The sequence below is a fragment of the Sus scrofa genome, chromosome 9 (genome assembly GCF_054392235.1).
Source record: "Sus scrofa isolate SSC_HxYL_T2T_F1_AM1 chromosome 9, Sscrofa_HxYL_maternal_Yorkshire_Landrace_v2.0, whole genome shotgun sequence".
Lineage (NCBI taxonomy): Eukaryota > Metazoa > Chordata > Mammalia > Artiodactyla > Suidae > Sus > Sus scrofa.
In genome coordinates, this window is record NC_139391.1 from 31,153,447 (window position 1) to 31,171,237 (window position 17,791).

The following is a 17,791-nucleotide window of genomic DNA, read 5'->3' on the forward strand; positions in this document are numbered from 1 at the left end:
TTTTTGTTTTTATAGAGCCCACAAGCAAAGGATTTATTTTTGCATTTTTAAATGATCGAAAAAGTCAAAAAAGTAATATTTTGTGACATGGAAATTATATGACAGAACCTACATAATATGCTTCGTTTTGCCTTTTGGCCTGCGAAGCCTCAAATATTTACTATCTGATCCTTTACAGAAAATGCCTGCAAGCCTTGCACTAGATTATGTGGGATACCTTTCAGCAATGTGAGCAATGCGTATGCCATAGTAGATTTATAGTTAAATGTACTGTGAACAAATAGACATATCAGCCCTACATAATTTCAGGGAACTATTTTCTTGTACTTCAGTGCAGAAAAGCTAGAGCAACTACAGAACAGGAATGAAAAATTGTAAAATGCTAGTATATTGAACTGGCTGCTGCTTAATGTGAAAACCAATTTTATTATCCAAAGAATTTCTTCATATAATTGATGGGAATTTACCCAAGAAATAGTGTTTTTAACAAATTATTTAAATGTGTATTCAGCCTTAAAAAACATTCCCCTCTAGTTTCATGGAAATAAATCATATAGGAAGAGAATGGTGCTTGACAGAGAGGTCAGTTTGTAACAACTGCCTCATTTATTCATTCATTCATTCAGCCAATAATTTTTGAATACCAAGCACTGGACTAACTAAGCATAGGTGATATAAAGCAAATGACGTCATTTCTGACCTGAAACAACTTGCTGTTTTTTCACTACTGATATGATGAACAATATGTGAGTTGCTGCACACAGTAAAATTTGAGCATTATCCAAAACCACTTTACAGATTAGTTCAGCCTAAATGAAGATCACAAATTAAAACTTCCTAAGTTAAATGAATGCTAGAAAGGGAAAAAAAAGAGGAAAAAAAAGAAAAACGGTGACAAGGTCAGAGATTTACTCTAAGACAAGGTGCAAGATTTTTAGCAAAGATCTAAGATAAGTTGAAAAATGATCACTAGTCAGCTAAGGTATGAAATAAAGTAGCTCCCTAAGATTTTTTTAATTAAACAGGGTGTAAGTTATTTAGATAGAACTGTTGAGGTTATAGCTTGTAAAAAAAAAAAAAAATTGCAATCTGTGAAACTTGATTTAACTCTACGACAGCAAATGAGCTCAGGGAATCAAGAAAGCAAGCAATTTACATCTTAAAAGCATTTGCTCAGGGGGCCAGAACTGTTGTAAGTGCTCTGCGGTATGCACAGCAGTTGAAAACAAATTTGGCAGAATTAAACACTCAGATGCACACATTCGTCAAATATGGAAAGTACTGGTATAACCAAAGCAAAAATCAAAAGAGACCAATCCAGGTATTCTCATGTAATTTGGAACTGGGTTGGATTTGGGAGGGGAAAACCCTATTGCTTTGAGAAAATGTTTAGTGCTCAGAGTAATTTTATATTTAGCGTCAAAGAAATTGTTTAAAAAACCAACTCACAATTATATTTTTTTTAGTAGTTATATGGAAAAGAAATAATGGTTATGTCCAGAGCTGTTCCAAGTGGAAGCTAGTAGAGTTAAAAATTGCCTTGGAGGAGTGGAAAAATGTACTACAGACAGGGTTTTTTCTATAAAAACACCGTAAGGTCCCAGAAATTCCAGATATTAATAGAAATAAATTAGATTTTACAAATCAGACAGAGCCACCCTGAGTTCACACAAAGTAGAAGAACAGAGACTTTTTCCTATGTTTATTTTCCTTAGTTCAGTCGTAGAACTACAGAAATAAGTAGCCTTGTAAATAAACGGCATATATTTTTTGCTGATAACAATATTTTATTTCAGTTAATAAAGTCAATTATCAAAATAAAAATACAAAATATAAAAAGTGTCTCATTTGCTACTGAATATAGCAATGAATACTAGCTAGAAATATTCTTATATTTATATATACATGTATGTATTTATTTTATAAATATGTTTGCAGATTGAAAGAAGATCTGAATGATAGGTAATATATAATTACACATTTAAAAAAAAAAGACTCTCAATGATAGCTTGAAATTAGGATCATAGGCAATGAGTTAAATTCATAGAGTATTTAGCCTCTTAAAGATCATCTAGTCCAGGCTTGAAAAACTGTTCTCCTTCAGGATAAACCTTACTACCCAAGTATTTCCTTTAGTTTGCACAGTCTGTTAAAACAGATGTAATAGACTTGGGGTTCCCCAGGGGGAGGGGGAGGAGTGGAAGGAGTTGGGAGATTGGGGTTAAGGATGCAAACTGTTGCGTTTGGAATAGATTAACAATGAGATCCTGCTGTGAAGCGCTGAAAACTATGTCTAGATACTTACAACACAGCACAATAATGGGAGAAAAATTATGTATACATGTATGTGTAATTGGGTCCTCATGCTGTACAGTGGGGAAAAAAAAGTGTGTTGGGGGAAATAACAATAAAAAGTAAACTTAAAAAAATAAAACCGATGTAAATGCCTTCATGTGAGGCATTCTCTCTTCATTTTACCTTTTTCTTTCAGTTGTATTGAGATATAATTGACATAACAACACTGTTTAAGTTATATGCCATAATGATTTGACTCTCCTGCATCATGAAATTATCATCATAATAAGTCTGGGTAACAACCATCATCTTATACAGATATAAAATTAAAGAAATAGAAAAAAAATATTTTTTCTTGTGATGAGAGCCCTTAGGAGTCTCTTAACAGCTTTCATATATAGCATGCAGGCAGCAGTGTTAATTATACTTATCCTGTTAAACATTACACCCCTAGTATTTATTCATCTTAAAACTGGGATTTTATGCCTTTTGACTGCCTTCAATCCCTCCCCACAACCCTTGCTACAGGAAACCACAAACCTGATCTCTTTTTTTATGAGTCTGTTTGTTTTGAAGTGTAATTGGCCTACAGCATTATGTTAGTTCCTGGTACACAATATAATAATTTGATATTTCTATACATTTAAAAATGTCCACAATGATTCATCTCCTTGTCATCTGTCACCATGCAAAGATATTACATAGTTATCAACTTTTCCCCACACTCTACATTTCATACTTGTAACTCACTTATTTTGTAACTGAAAGTTTGTACCTGTAAATTTCATAAATAATCCTTGTTTGCTTGTTTCTAAGTTCACATTTTTTCCAAACTCCGATTAGCCTTGATTTATCAAAAGTCTCAGGAAATTTTAAGGCTGAGCATTGGCTGGTGTGTAGATACACACACACACACACACACACACACACACACACACACACACATACACAAACATTTACACACCAGAAATAAGACAAGGTATACAGAAATTCTTAGTATTAGACACTCATAGCAGTGTGGAAAGGATATCACTTTGGACTATTTATGTAATTACTTATCCAGAATGGAGAAAGTTAACTTATACAAAACCTCGGCCAGGGTTCCTATACTATCATGACATTAGTTAAACAAATTTATATACAACTCTTACATTTGAGATTATTTCACCATATATATTACTCACAGTCACTGTTTGTAACACATATCTAGATGCCAAAGAAAAGACCCCAAAATCAAACACATTTTTACCACATTTTTGGATAATTTATCTTTTACAAAAGCATTTAAATTAATTATTCCACTTATAATATAGCTAAAATCATCTCTTTCAAGGCACGCATATACTTGTTTGCTTTGGTTCTCTCTTAATCAGTGAACCTTTTGGCTGGATATTTGCGCCTGATAATATGTAAAGTGAAAATGACAAGCCATACGAAGAAATTACTCATATGACCTATTATATGTAGTCAAAGAAAGAATGCGAATGAGGAAAGTTTCATTATAATCTATAAATCTCTTTTAGATATACCTCACCAGGTCTCCAGCTGTATCTTAATTCAATTCTTAGCTTTTCCAGTTAGTTCCATTGATATTCTTGAAGGACTAATTTTCTTAAATAATAAACATTTTCAAAAGGTGATGTGTTTTTCCATTGGCAGATGACTTGTAACAAATATTTTAAGGAATTGTAGCATTACTTTGTGTAATATAATAGGAAAATAATTTTAAAATCCACATTGATCAAATATTCTAAGAGTACCAGAATAACTCTAGGTTAAAAACATGCAAGTTCCCAAGATGAATTTGTCATCTTGGAGACTAAAAATCCTTACTGAGTTTTTATTCTTTTTACTTGAACTTAGTGAATGACAGTGTCCTCATCAATAAGTGGGGATAATATGCTCTGCCTCATCTGCTTACAAATTGATAACAGGCTCATGAGCTCACACTTAAAAATACAAAAACACAAAGCTTCACATTACTATGGCTTTCAGTCAAGGTACCATTCAACAATCTGATTTTTATTTTAAAATACTATTATTATTAAGAATCTTGCTTGTATTTTATGGAATCCTCAATATGCAAATCAATGGCTATGAATTGAAAGACACTAATTTAATTCTCTCTCAAAATAAATGTATGAATTACTTTTCCATTCCCTAATTTTTTCATGTCTGTCTTTCCGTCTGTCAGAAAATGATTTTAATAGGAGTTGCTTATGAAGATGATTTCTAAATTCCTAAAACAAACTTGGTCTAACATTGAATTGCCTTTTTCCTAATACATTTTTAAAAACAACCTCATTGAATTTGTTTGCCAACTCACTACTTATTAACTGTATGACCATAGCCAAATTTTTATTTGCTTTTCACATACGTTTAGTAATCTTTCAAATAGAGAAATTAATATTTATTTTCCATGAAACAAGGTATAGAGTCAGTACGCTAGTAGCTAGTGTAATTATTATTCATCCAGTACTTTATGTCCCTTTATCTTTTAATATTTTCAAATGTCAGTACCACACCCATTTTTATCTTCGCCTGTAATTTGTGTACTACTTGTATTATCTTGTTTTTTATATACATATATATCTAAGCTACACCAAATGCAGGAAAAAAAAGAAATGGAAGTCAGAAAAGCAGGCAAGATGGTGGAAGGAAGGAAGGAAAGAAATGAAGGAGGGAGAGAGGGAAGGAGAGAAGAAGGAGGGGAGAGAGGAGGGAAAGAGGAAGGAAAGAACTCAAAGTATGTATGCAGTATATGTATGTGTGTGTATGTGTTGATGTGCATGTGTTTGCAACTGACATTTAAAGGAATAACATAAAGTGCTACATGGCACACACACATGGTTTTGTACTAGTAACTCATAGCTGTGACAAGCTGGAGATATGATGGTTTAGACTCATGCATCTGTTTGGCGGCATAGACTCCTCTGAGCTGGGTCTGTGGACAGTTGGCCCAAGTGGGTACAATTAATTCATGTATCTACATCTTTACTTTACAGTTTTTCTGTATCATCAGCACCTAGCATAGTGTTTGGTGTAATTTGCAATGAAGAAATATTTGTTAAGTGAATTGAAGAAATGCTTTGTCTTACGTATGGTTAATATGCTTCCAATCACAAATCCCGAATATGGTAACTGTCATATGAGGCTTTCTGACACATAAATTATTGTATACCTCTTTTTTCGTGTATGTAGTTCATCCAGGATGAATAGGTGTAGTAATTCTATAAACTGCATTGCTAGATAAAACTCCACTATCTAATTCTGCATGAACTCCTGAACTGGGAAAAAAAGATCAGAGAAAAGACAAAGCCTGAGGTTCTGTGACTCTTGATCACAAACTTTCTCCTCTATATTATCGGTCTATTTGTCCATGTGTTTTATAGTAAGTACAGAAATAAGTTTATTTCAGTTCATAATTCAAACCTGAATTTTAGAGTCCTTGTGTTAAGACTTTTATTTTTAATCATTTTTTCCTTTAAAGGGCAAAAATAGAACAGAGGAACAGGTATTTTTTACCTTCTATAAGTGACAATAAAATAATCAAAGCCTCATCCATGAAAGCTCTTGTTCTTTTTTTCATTTCTCTCCTTGATATATGGGATGTTTAATCTATTAAAATAATGTGATAAGCACTCAAACTAAGTTCTCTGATGACTACCTCCAAAGAAACTAACTATTTTCAGATCACAGAACAAAATAACCAGCTATATTTTTTCTCAGGCTATTCTCTCCAGTTGCCACCCCCACTTCAACCAAGAGGTTTTTTTTGTTTTTTGTTTTTTTCCCCATATCAATCTGGTCTCAGATCAATCAGAATCTCACTTGACAAGGACCACTTTTACATTATAAATGTTTTTCTCCTTTTTTTTTTACCCTAGGAGGAGAACTTAAATGAGAAAAGCACACTCTCCATGAAAGTACAGGCTTCTTTTAGTATTTCTATGTCTTGTGAAACAAAAAACATCTATTGACAATTGAAAAAAAAATCAGTTTTTCTTTGAACCGTTGGTGTTATAGCTCCTAGGAAATAATGACACAGAGACAACTCCATGAGGAAATGTTGAATTGTACCTGCATTAACAGATGATACGAAATAAAGCAATTACAGCTGAGTGTTATTTTTTGGGTCATTGTGATCTCCAAACACAATTGAGGTCACAATTATCCTATAATTTTCTTTTCTTTTTTGTGTGTAATTTCTAGGCCATGCTTGTACTTCAATTTATCAGAAATAGACATTAATTTAAGACTGTTTTCTATTCAAATATTTTTAACTACAATAGGTTACTTTGAAATGTCATAATAAGCACAGTGTAAAGGGTATTAGTAAGAGTATTGGAAGCTACAAGTATACTTTTCAGAAAACATTTAAGGAATTCAATTAAAATAAACTGATATCCAAATAGCTTTCTAGACTTTATAAATTCAATGAGGATGAAAAGAGAAAAATAAAACTGTATAATCTCTAAAGAGATATTATAGCCCAACTACAATCACTGCCTCACTGTGCTTTGTTTCTAGGAGCAGTTGAAGGAAATCAAATGAAAAATCTTTCCATGCTTTGTTTTCAGCTTGAGATCATTTTTTGGAGAAAAAGACAGCTTCTATCCTTAAGGATCAATGCATATGAACTTAAGGCCATGAGTCCTATATATTTAAAAATGAATTAACTTGATTTTCTTTAGATGTTAGTGTGTATGTCTTCAAATCGCCAAGAGTAGAACTGAAATAATTCTTTCTCTTTTGTTTTGCCACATTATGAAAACTTAACTATTTACAATGAAGAGCAGAATTTGTGTGTAAAATCCTAAACACTTTCTTCAATAATGAATATGAATTTATTCACTATGCCTTTACCGTTCATTAGTTCTTCATGGTTTTGAATGTATTTTAATAGCTTTGATTGTAAATAGTAAGTAAATTGTAACCTATCTCTCAAAAAAAAAAAGTTATAGGATCCCTCTTTGAATATTAAAGTTAATTTTCCTAACTGCTTACTTTCATCATCTATCAGATTAACAAACATTAAATTTGAGGATCTACACTGTATTACTGTAAAACATACTATATGAGCATGAAATGTTGAAAAGTTTCAAAAAATCTATTTTATTATTGTTGAATAATGAAAGGAAAAGCAGAACATTTTTAAGAAGCATTCCTCACCAAAGAAACATGATTTTACGAATTGGGAATTACAGGGCAATATTCATTTATATAAATATTGAACACCTATTTCCAAGAAACTCTTCTTTTTTTTTTTTTATAATTTATTTTACTTTCATGATCAAATGTCTGTTTCTTTTTTTTTTTTTTTTTTTTTTTTTTTTGTCTTTTGTCTTTTTGTTGTTGTTGTTGCTGCTGCTATTTCTTTGGGCCGCTTCCGCGGCATATGGAGGTTCCCAGGCTAGGGGTCCAATTGGAGCTGTAGCCACTGGCCTACGCCAGAGCCACAGCAACGCGGGATCCGAGCCGCGTCTGCAACCTACACCACAGCTCACGGCAACGCCGGATCGTTAACCCACTGAGCAAGGGCAGGGACTGAACCCGCAACCTCATGGTTCCTAGTCGGATTCGTTAACCATTGCGCCACGACGGGAACTCCCCAAGAAACTCTTCTAAAAGACATTTCTTTGATCAACCTAATTCAAGAAAAAGGAAAAGTATGTTCTGAGTTATGAATAGGTTATTAAACAATAATGGAAATACAAACAATAAATATCATTTTAAGGCCACTTTATTTTTAGGAAACTATTTTTAAATTGTGCAAATGAAACATAATTTAAGGAAAGACAATGGAACCCCAATCAATGCCTTGGTCCTGTAAGCGTACAAGTGAGTGTATGTTACTATACTTCTGGAGTAAGAAAATGGATGAGTATAATTAATTTGTACATACCATTCCAGGCATCCATAAAATTAAAGTAACATGACTTTTTTCACTGTTATTTATGGAACACTTTATATACATATTGTATTTCACACAAGTCTCTCTAATTTGTCAAATTCATTCTTGATTTTACACACCATTCCTAGCACGACAGATAATGAGGCAACAAGTTGGACACCAGGCACCCCTAACTCCTTCCATTTCTCATATCACTATGCATGAATGTGTTTGATAAGTAGTGAAAAAAATAATAATGTAGGAACTATTATAAAAATAAGCATTTAATATGTTATAAATGTATTGTTTAATTTTCTCCTACTTTGGCAACTTGTTCTGCACATAGAAATTAGGAGTGTGTGTATTATCTGAAAATGATGGTATTTAAAATTGGATGGTATAGATTTACTGTTAAAGCCCCCCGTCCCTTGACAAACACAAAGAAACCTTGTCTGGATGATGATGGAAAAGTAAGTACAAGTTACAGAAGTAGTAATTCTTTAAACTCCTTTTTGCCTTGAATCTAAATGCTGTGTTATGTTGACAGATCTGGGAAATTTTAGTGGCCGGACAAGAAGTGCAGTCTCTGTGAGGGAAGGCCAGGGAGTTGTTCTGATGTGCTCTCCTCCGCCTCATTCACCAGGTACAGTCGGATCCCATTCTCTATTGCTGCTGCTATCTTTTACTGTATGTTTATTCTTCTAGATAGGACACTGACTGGGAAAAATCCAGGTGAAATGTGCGTGGTTTTCTTGAAGTGTATCAGAGTACCAGATTAGTAATTAAAGTTCATATGCTCTAAATGTCACAGGAGACTGAGCTCCTCTGATAAGACTGTTTTATTGCCATTCTAAGTATGGATTGTCCTGGTTATGTCTTTCCCTGCCACCAGTGAGGAATAGATTGCCTGGAGCAAGAGGAAGGTGATAAGCTGACAGAGCAAAAACTTTTCAAAATTATTTGGAATGTCAGAATTGAGTTAACAGAATACCAGTGTGCATCGTGTTTCAAAAGATAAGCTGGAGACTGGATTGTTTATGGTATTCTTTATCATACTGGAACAAAAATGGCTAAGAAATATTTTTTTTGAGTTTCATACAAAACTATAATGGCCTTGTTATTTTCTGGCTACTTGAGATCTTGCTTGCAAAAGTCATGGTAATAGGTAAGTACTTCTTGGAGTCTGGAGTCACAGAATAATACACTGTGCTCAGATTACTTATCTTCCCTTTTGCCAGCTCACAGATAATTACACATATTTTGTTTGAGTCCTATAATTTGAGATGAGTACTTATTTGTACCTCAGCGTAGTTTTGCTATAATACAATCAAAGAAAGGCCAGCATCAATTAAAGAGAGAGAGAATCAAATCTCTGTTTATTTTCAGGAAATAATAAAGACCTTAGAGTTAACTGGAAACAGAATTCAGGATCCTGGTATTTCAATCAAGTTTTCTTCTTTGTCTAGAGTGAAAAACATACATGTTTCTAGGTTGCGAAATTCTTGTAGTATTGGGGCTCAATTCTCCATAAATCATTTTTGTCATAAATTACAATAACACCTTAATCATTTTTTTAAAAGTTTCCTTGAGGAATAATTTCTGAGTTGGACCAACCTAATTCCTATGTGTTGATTCAGTCACTCCTGTCCTTCTGTAAGCAGATTGTGAACTTTATAGTAAATATATCTAATTTTATCTGCATGCAGTTTACCTTTTTTAAAATAGATTTTAGTAGGCTTAAATTAATACACATTAAATATAATATTGGGGTATTAAATTTGGTTTGAAGAGAAGTATCAGATAAATAAGTGTTAGAGAAAAAAGGAATAGAAGATGGGGGAGGAGAGGGAGGGAAGGAAACAGGCTCTTCAGAGGTTGAAAGTGTTCATCTTCAGACTTACAGGACTTAACAATATTCTGTGACCACTGTGGGGGAAAAAGTCAGATTTTTTCTGAGGTGCAATCTATATTACAAGACTTTAGAACATGTGTTTAAAGAATGAAATGAGAGAGGATAATATACAGAGCAAAACTACAAGATTACACATAGACAAATTATCCGATTGGCAGAGAAAACTATATACTGGAGATTTCCAATGGAAAAAAGAGAATAATGAATTCCATATATGGTAAGCATAAGATACAATTAACTAATTAAATAAAAATGTCATCTCTGAGATCAACAGGAATAAAAACAGCTGCTTGCTATTGTATATATATCCTAAGAACTATTAGACTGATGATATAATTTACAGTCGTAGAAGAGGTTATATTCTACTAGGTACTTCCTTTGAAGTGTCATGCCAAATGACCTACTCAAACATCCATATTAGCATAGTAAAGTGTTTGCATGCTGCAAAATAACTGGAGTAGCTCAGCATCCAGAACAATGTCTAACACTTACTAGATGGGTCATTATCCCCTGATCAGCCAAACCCTCTAGTGTATCTTTAGCTTTTTTGTTGATCATAGCATTTATATTCTGGCTCTAACTGAAATTTTCATATCCCCAGAAGACATGGCTTCCACTGCAGCCTCTAAAGTTGTGGCTAAAGTTACTCTGCCAAATTTTATGTGCCATTCAGAGTGAGAATGGCACCTAAACCTCCTTTCTCCTCATTGCCCATTCTCCCTTATTCCTCCTTAACAACAACAACAACAACAAAAAACCCCTCAATTTAAAAAATAACAAGTCATCAGGTTCTATACATGTTGTTGCAGCCATTTATTTACACTCTCCCAGGTCATTCCCTTTCATTTCCCAAAGATTTCACCTTTTCTCCATTCCAGTGGTCTTGTTTTACCATCAGTCTTAGCCACTTGATATTGCCAACCACTACAATCTCTTTAGTATCACACTTGCAAGCATCTATTCTCTAACTAGCATGAACTGTCTTCCACTCACTGCTTCTACTACCTTGAGTCCCAGAATCCTTTAACCTCTTTGAAGTCTACAAATAATTGATCTTATCTCCTTTCCATCCTTCTTCCCCTTCTTTGATTTTCACTTTTCTCCTTCAATCATTATAATTTTCTTGCATACAGCCTTCATTTCTTCATCGCTCTTTTGTTTCATCACACTGACTTGACAGTCAGCAAAACCCTAATCCTGATGTAAATTCATTTTTCAGCCACTGCTTGCCCAAAACTACTCAGCTTAGTATGACTGTAAAAGAATAGAGAGTTTTGCAGACTAGTCTAAATTTAAAATCCAAACTACGCATCTTAAGTGCACTTATGCTAACCAGAAATTAAGGGAAAAAAACAAAACCTAGTGCTTTTACTGTAATTTTATCAAACCTTCAATGTGTTTCTCATCCTTCAAATTTTCTTCCTTTCTCATTTTCAGCTGATACATTTCATTGTGTAAAGAAAGCAATTAGAAGATGACATCCATAAGCCTTCATCACCAAATCACACTCATTAAGATCTGTATTGACACTCTAACTTTGCTTTCTTTCTTTCTTTCTTTCTTTTTTTCTTTTTGTTTTTCCTTTATAGGGCCATTCTCACAGCATGTGGAAGTTCCCAGGCTAGGGGTCAAATCAGAGCTACAGCTGCCAGGCCTACACCTCAGCCATAGCAACACAGGATCCAAGCTGCATCTGCGACCTATAACACAGCTCATGGCAATGCCAGATCCCTGACCCACTGAGCAAGGCCAGGGATGGAACCTGCATCCTCATGGATACTAATCATATTCATTTCCCTGGGCCACATGGAAAGTCCCCTAACTTTGCTTTTTTAGTATAGATGCACTGCTGGGCTTCCAAGGCCAAGCCCTCAACTTGTGCAGTATAATTCATCCTTTCTGATGTACTTAAAGCAGTCACTTCAGTAATTCTCCTTTCTCTCTTCTACATTTTCACCAGAGATGTTACTCTCTTCTGGGCCATTTCCATCAGCATGCAGCGATACTCTCCCTTCCTCCACCTAAAAACAAAACAAAGCAATGCAAACCTCTCTTGACTCCTGTCATCCTTCAGCTGCTATATTTTTCTGCTCCCCTCCCTAGCAACACTTTTCAAAGTCTTTGTCTGCACATACACTATCCAGTTTAATTCCAATGCTGTCTTTATGTCTCTTTAGGTCTCTCTGAACTCTCCCTGTCTCTTCCATTAACTTTTTAACAGATTTATTGAGATCCAGTTTTTATTCCAGAAATTTCATCTATTGTAAGTGTACAGTTCAATGAGTTTGCATAAATTTAATACAGTTGTGCCACTACCACCAAAATCCAGTCATAGAACTTCCATTATTTCACAAAGGCATTTCTATCCATGTCCCCATGCAATCACTGATCTACTTTCTGTCTCTATTTTTGCTTTTTCTATGAATTTTGTTTTAATTGAATTAAACAGTTGTGCTGTGCTGTGCTGTGTGTGTGTGTTTGGCTTCTTTTATTTAGCTTAATATTTCTAAGGTTCATCCATATTGTAGCATTTATCAGTAGTTTGTTATTTCTTTTCCTCATTTGATGACATTTAGATTATTTGCAGTCTTCCTGTTAGTCACCTCTTCCTTTATAAAATACTTTCTTGCAGGATTCCACATGCTGTTTCTTTCCTTCTTCATTACTTTGTAATCTCCTGTAATGATTTTGCCCCAGCTCTGAAAACTCAAAATCTTGCGGTCCCCAAAGTATCAGTCTTTGAATGTCTTTCTTTAATATACCCCATGCTCTTAAATTTCACCTCACAATAAGCTACAAATTCTGACATCTCCCAAATGTATGTCTCCAACCATAAAATAGCTTGTATATCCAACCTCCAAGCTGACATTTGGACAGCAAACAGGCAACTCAAACTTAACCATGACTAAAACTGAACTCCTGGTTGTATTTTCAACTCAAATCTGAGGTATTTTCCCCCTGGAATTCATGGCAATTCCATTCATTATAATTCATCAACTTTAGGGTCATTCTTAACTTCTCACTTTCTATCTTATTACACATACAAAGCATCAGAAATTTTAATGGCCCTGCTTAAAATTTTATCCCAAATCTGACCATTTCTCATACCCCCCACTGCTAGTTCTCTAGTGTAAACTACCATCACCTCTTACCTGGGTTATTGCAATAGCATTTTAACAAATCTCTCTCACTGTCGCCTTTATCTTTTTTTTTTTTTTTTAAATCTAGTCTCAACATAGTAGCTAAGAGTGATTCCTCAAAACTAAATGTATCATGTCACTCCTCTGTCCAGTACTCTCCCAAAACTTCCAATCTTCTAAAGACTGAATTGAGTTACCCTAAAATTCATATGAAGCCCCAACCTCCGGTGTGATGGTATTTGGAGATGGGACTCTTTGGGAAGTAATTAGGTATATAGAAGGCCCTGAGGGGAAAGCCCTCATGGTAAGTGCCCATATAAAAAGAGATATCAGAGTTCACTCTCCCCTGTCCCGACCCCCGTCATGTGAGAATATAGTGAGGAAGTGGCTATCTGACAGTCAAAAATAGAGCTCTTACCAGAAACCAACTATGCTGATATCCTGATCTCAGACTTTCAGCCTCCAGTATTGTAAGAAGACAGATTTCTTTTGTTTAAGCCACCCAGTCTATGGTATTTTTGTTATGGCAGCCCAAGCTGACTAATACACCATTTCATTCAGAGTTAGAGGCAAATTCATTACAGTGACCAGGAGAGTCCTCACCATTTGGCTCCACGTAATCTCTCTGACCTCATCTACTATTCTTCCTCCTGCTTCCTCATATGTCATCATATAGGTCTCCCTGATGTTCCACAAGTTACTGGAATGGTGCTGCCTCAAAGCCTTTGCAGTTGCTCTTCTCAATGCCTGTTTCCTCTTTTGCCAGGTGTATGAATGGCTCACTCCCTTGCATTCATATCTTCCTTCAGATTTTACATTCTTGGTAAAATCTTCCCTAATTTTCCTCTTTCAATATGCATTCCCCACAATTCCTTTCCTCTTCCTCTTCTTCCTTTTTTTCCATACTACTGATCACTTTCAATACAATGTAGAAATTTACTTACTTGTTTATTCACTATATTTCTTCTTGAATTAGAATATAAGTTCCATGAGGATAGATTTTTTTATAGTTTTTGTTTAGTGTTGAACCCCATGCCTAGCACAGAGCCTGACACAGAGTAGGAGCTCAAAAATATTTGTTGAGTGAATATATGCATAATATTCATAAATTAAAAAATTAGCTAAGGTTTTTAGCCTGTATATAACTATCAGAAACTTTAAGAAATCATAAACAAGAACAAGGAAAAATAGATCAGCTATGTAGTAAGAAAACTTTTTTTTTTTAAACATTTACCCTTTTCTCATTACGGTGTTGTGAATTATAGAAGAGATAAATGAAACATGATTCACACCATCAATATGGAAGAATAAAATGTAACTTTTTTTTTTTTTGCCAAAAAAAAATCTGATACCTGAATGGTTGGATTTATTAAAGTTGAGATGACAATCATACTGAGAAATAGTGAATTAAACTTAGTGCTTTTGTCAATTAATTAGAAGAAGAATTTTGAAAAACACTTGGGGAAGTTGAGTCAAAAATTCTTGCTGAAGAGACAGGTTAAGTGTAGAAAGAGTAAGGCAGAACTACTCAGTAAGAGAAGTCTTGAGATTGAGTCCCCAGTCTGATATCTGTTAGCAATGGCCTCAATAAATTCTTTTGTCATGGTGGAATGAAAGTGAAATATGTATTAGAATTTCAGACTTAAATACCTGTCACATCTAAATTGTCATGTAGATTATCACACCTGGTTAACTGATGCTCATTCCTATTTTGTTCCCCCCCTTTTATCTCCTCTAGTTGGTTAAACAAATGTTCCTTAAGTGTGCAAAACTTTCCATTTTGTATATCTCTAATACTTAGTGAACTAACTAACACTTAGTAAATATTCGTGTTTAATAACTGAATAAATGTGCTGATTCTAACAGGATTTTTATAGGGCTTTAGACAGTTCCTATTAGCCTCCTGCTATTAGTTTATCATAACCAGCTCATTTTTATGACAGATATTTGGGTCACCTAATATCAAATTCAACTATTATTTCAAAGTATAGCAGTTACTATGATTCAGTGATAACTATATGAAATCATAAATACTTTATACATCAGGTAAGACTAATTAATATTCAGAAATAAAATAACCCCCGATGCATTTTCTCATTACCTCAATGCACATTTTTTTCTGTGAATAAAAGCAAAAGCTGGAATTGACTGATTTGCTAAATTTCCCTGTTTGCTTCCCAAGAGATCAATATTAATTCCTATCAGTAACATCTGTTAATAAAAACATCTTGATTGGATACTGAAGCAGTTATTCATCTACCAGGAAATAGATATATCTTTCTAGACTGTTAAGCACATCTGCTCAAAATGATTTTGGTTGCCAAAAAAAATCTGTCAGTTTAATAATTTTGAAATGCAGGGTTATACTGTAAAAGAAAATCTCTGTGAAAATTTAGAAATAAGCCTCATAAAACCTATAACCAAATACAGAATTTCTTCAAGATTTAGAGGTTATCGCCATAGATGTTTTTAAATAAAAAGTCAGTAATTACTATTTTACTTTAAATATGTTTTTGTGCTTTATTGTACAGAAACATTGTCTCAGAAGCTTAACTTAAAATTCTCATACAAAGTATTAGGCCATAGTTAAAATACTTATGAATATAGCATTTTATAATATACAATCACATTGTCACATTTACTATACCATGTAATCCTTGAAAAACATCTGAGAGATTATTTGTCATCTCAGTTGCACTCATGAGGAATCTTCAGAAAGATTAAGTGAAATACTTAAGCTCTCATACTTAGCAAATGATGGAACCAGGATTTCAATCTTTGATATATTTATGCCATATGGTGTGTATTTTGGTTACTAAAATTTCTATAACATGAACATAAAACTTTTGTGGACAATGGAATTATCAATCTGTTCAGAAATACTTATTTTATTATATCCAGTACTGTACCTAGCTTTTCACTCAACAAATGTTTGTTGAGCTATCTGCCATCTTTTAACTAATAAATTTAGCCTGTTTATATTTATTTCTACCATCTTATTGTGTACTAGATACCCTGTTTTTTCTGTGATTTATTTGCCCTCCTTTCACTTTTTCAGAATTTTTTTTAATTAACAGGATTTTTAAATGCAGTTTTCCTTCTACTCATTTCAAATGTATATTTTTATTTCTATTTTAAGTCATACATAAAATTGTAATATGCCTACTTAAAATCATTTCTTCACTTTAAATATGATTGCTTTTGGTGAAAGCATATTTATTTTCAGTTCACTCATTCATTCCCTTGTCAAACAGAATTTGAGGGAGGAAAGGAGCTCAACTTCATGGTTAAGAAATAAAATTGGAAGGAGTTCCCATTGCGGCTCAGTGGAAACAAATCTGACTAGCATCCATGAGGACGCAGGTTCAATCCCTGGCTTCGCTCAGTGGGTTAAGGATCTGGCGTTACTGTGGCTGTAGTATAGGCTGGTGGCTGCAGCTCTGATTTGACCCCTAGCCTGGAAACCTCCATATGCCGTGGGTATGGCTCTTAAAAGACCAAAAAAAAAAAAAAAAAAAAAAAAAAGAAATAGAAAAAAAGAAAATTGGTTTTGAACAGACTACATTTAGTTGAGTTACAGTAATTTCAAGTATTATGTACCTATAGATATGACAGAAAACTGCATATATAAGTTGAAGTCTAGGGGAGGAATCTAGGCAGGAGACTATAAATTTAGGCATAATCAGCATAGTTGTCTCAGGATCTCTCAGGGAGAGTGTTTGCAGTATGAACATCATGAGTTCTCTTTAGTAAGAAAAAGTGGGGAAAAAAGCAATAAAAAAAGACAGTTGTTCTGTTTCTATGATTCTAACCAACTTAAGTAAGTAGCTGCCAGTTACTGACAGAATTTATCCATGTATGCGACAAGCTTAAACAGACCAAATTTAGGTTGAAATTAAAAATATCTATAGTTCACAGTTTTTACCTCCAAATGCTTATAAAGGTTAACTGCTTACATGTAAAAGTTTCACTGACTATTTAAGGGTTGCATTGTTGTAGTTTTCAAACACACAAAATCTAGAATAATGCAAGTAGTGCAAATTTTAATGCCCCTTCTATATGCCCAGGGACACCAGAGTCTTGATGGTTGTGAGAGAGAAGCTTATAACCTCAAAAGAAAATAGCCAGAATCATTATTTGGCATCCCTGTTACTTGCAGAGAACTCTAATAGGTCCTGAGACAGAACCTATTTAAAAAGAACTTAAAAGATGCAAGTCCAAGTCACAACAAATGTGACTTAAAATAGGAGAAATATCACAGTACGATAAAAGCAAAATCATTAAGAAATTACTCTCTCCTCTCCCCAATTTTTATCATTTTCCTTACTTTACTGCCTAGATCCTCAGCTTATTCTCAATTCTACAGCCTAGTATCTTTTGCCGTGGTATTCTTGTAAAATCATGTGTGATTTAGTCTCAAGCAAAATATATGCCCAGTGTAAGGTACCTAATTTACAAATTCAAAACCATAGGCATACGTCCAGTTCTCCAAACCAGCCAGTCTCTCTACGATCTGTCCTTCAATCACAGAATTGCGGTGACTCCATATCA

At 34.0% G+C, this 17,791-nt stretch overlaps 1 protein-coding gene across 16 annotated transcripts in view; it reads left to right on the plus strand.

The window, feature by feature from the left end:
- CNTN5 (contactin 5) overlaps nucleotides 1–17,791 on the plus strand; it is a 1,211,165-nt gene that overhangs the window by 838,801 nt on the left and 354,573 nt on the right. For all 16 annotated transcript variants that reach the window (XR_014815022.1, XR_014815020.1, XR_014815017.1 and 13 more), the window contains one exon: nucleotides 8,736–8,831. Coding sequence is in view for 10 of the 16 variants with exons in the window: in XM_084975741.1 (XP_084831867.1) it covers nucleotides 8,736–8,831 (96 nt within the window). In the remaining 6 variants the exon portion in view is untranslated. The remainder of the gene's footprint in view (nucleotides 1–8,735; nucleotides 8,832–17,791) is intronic.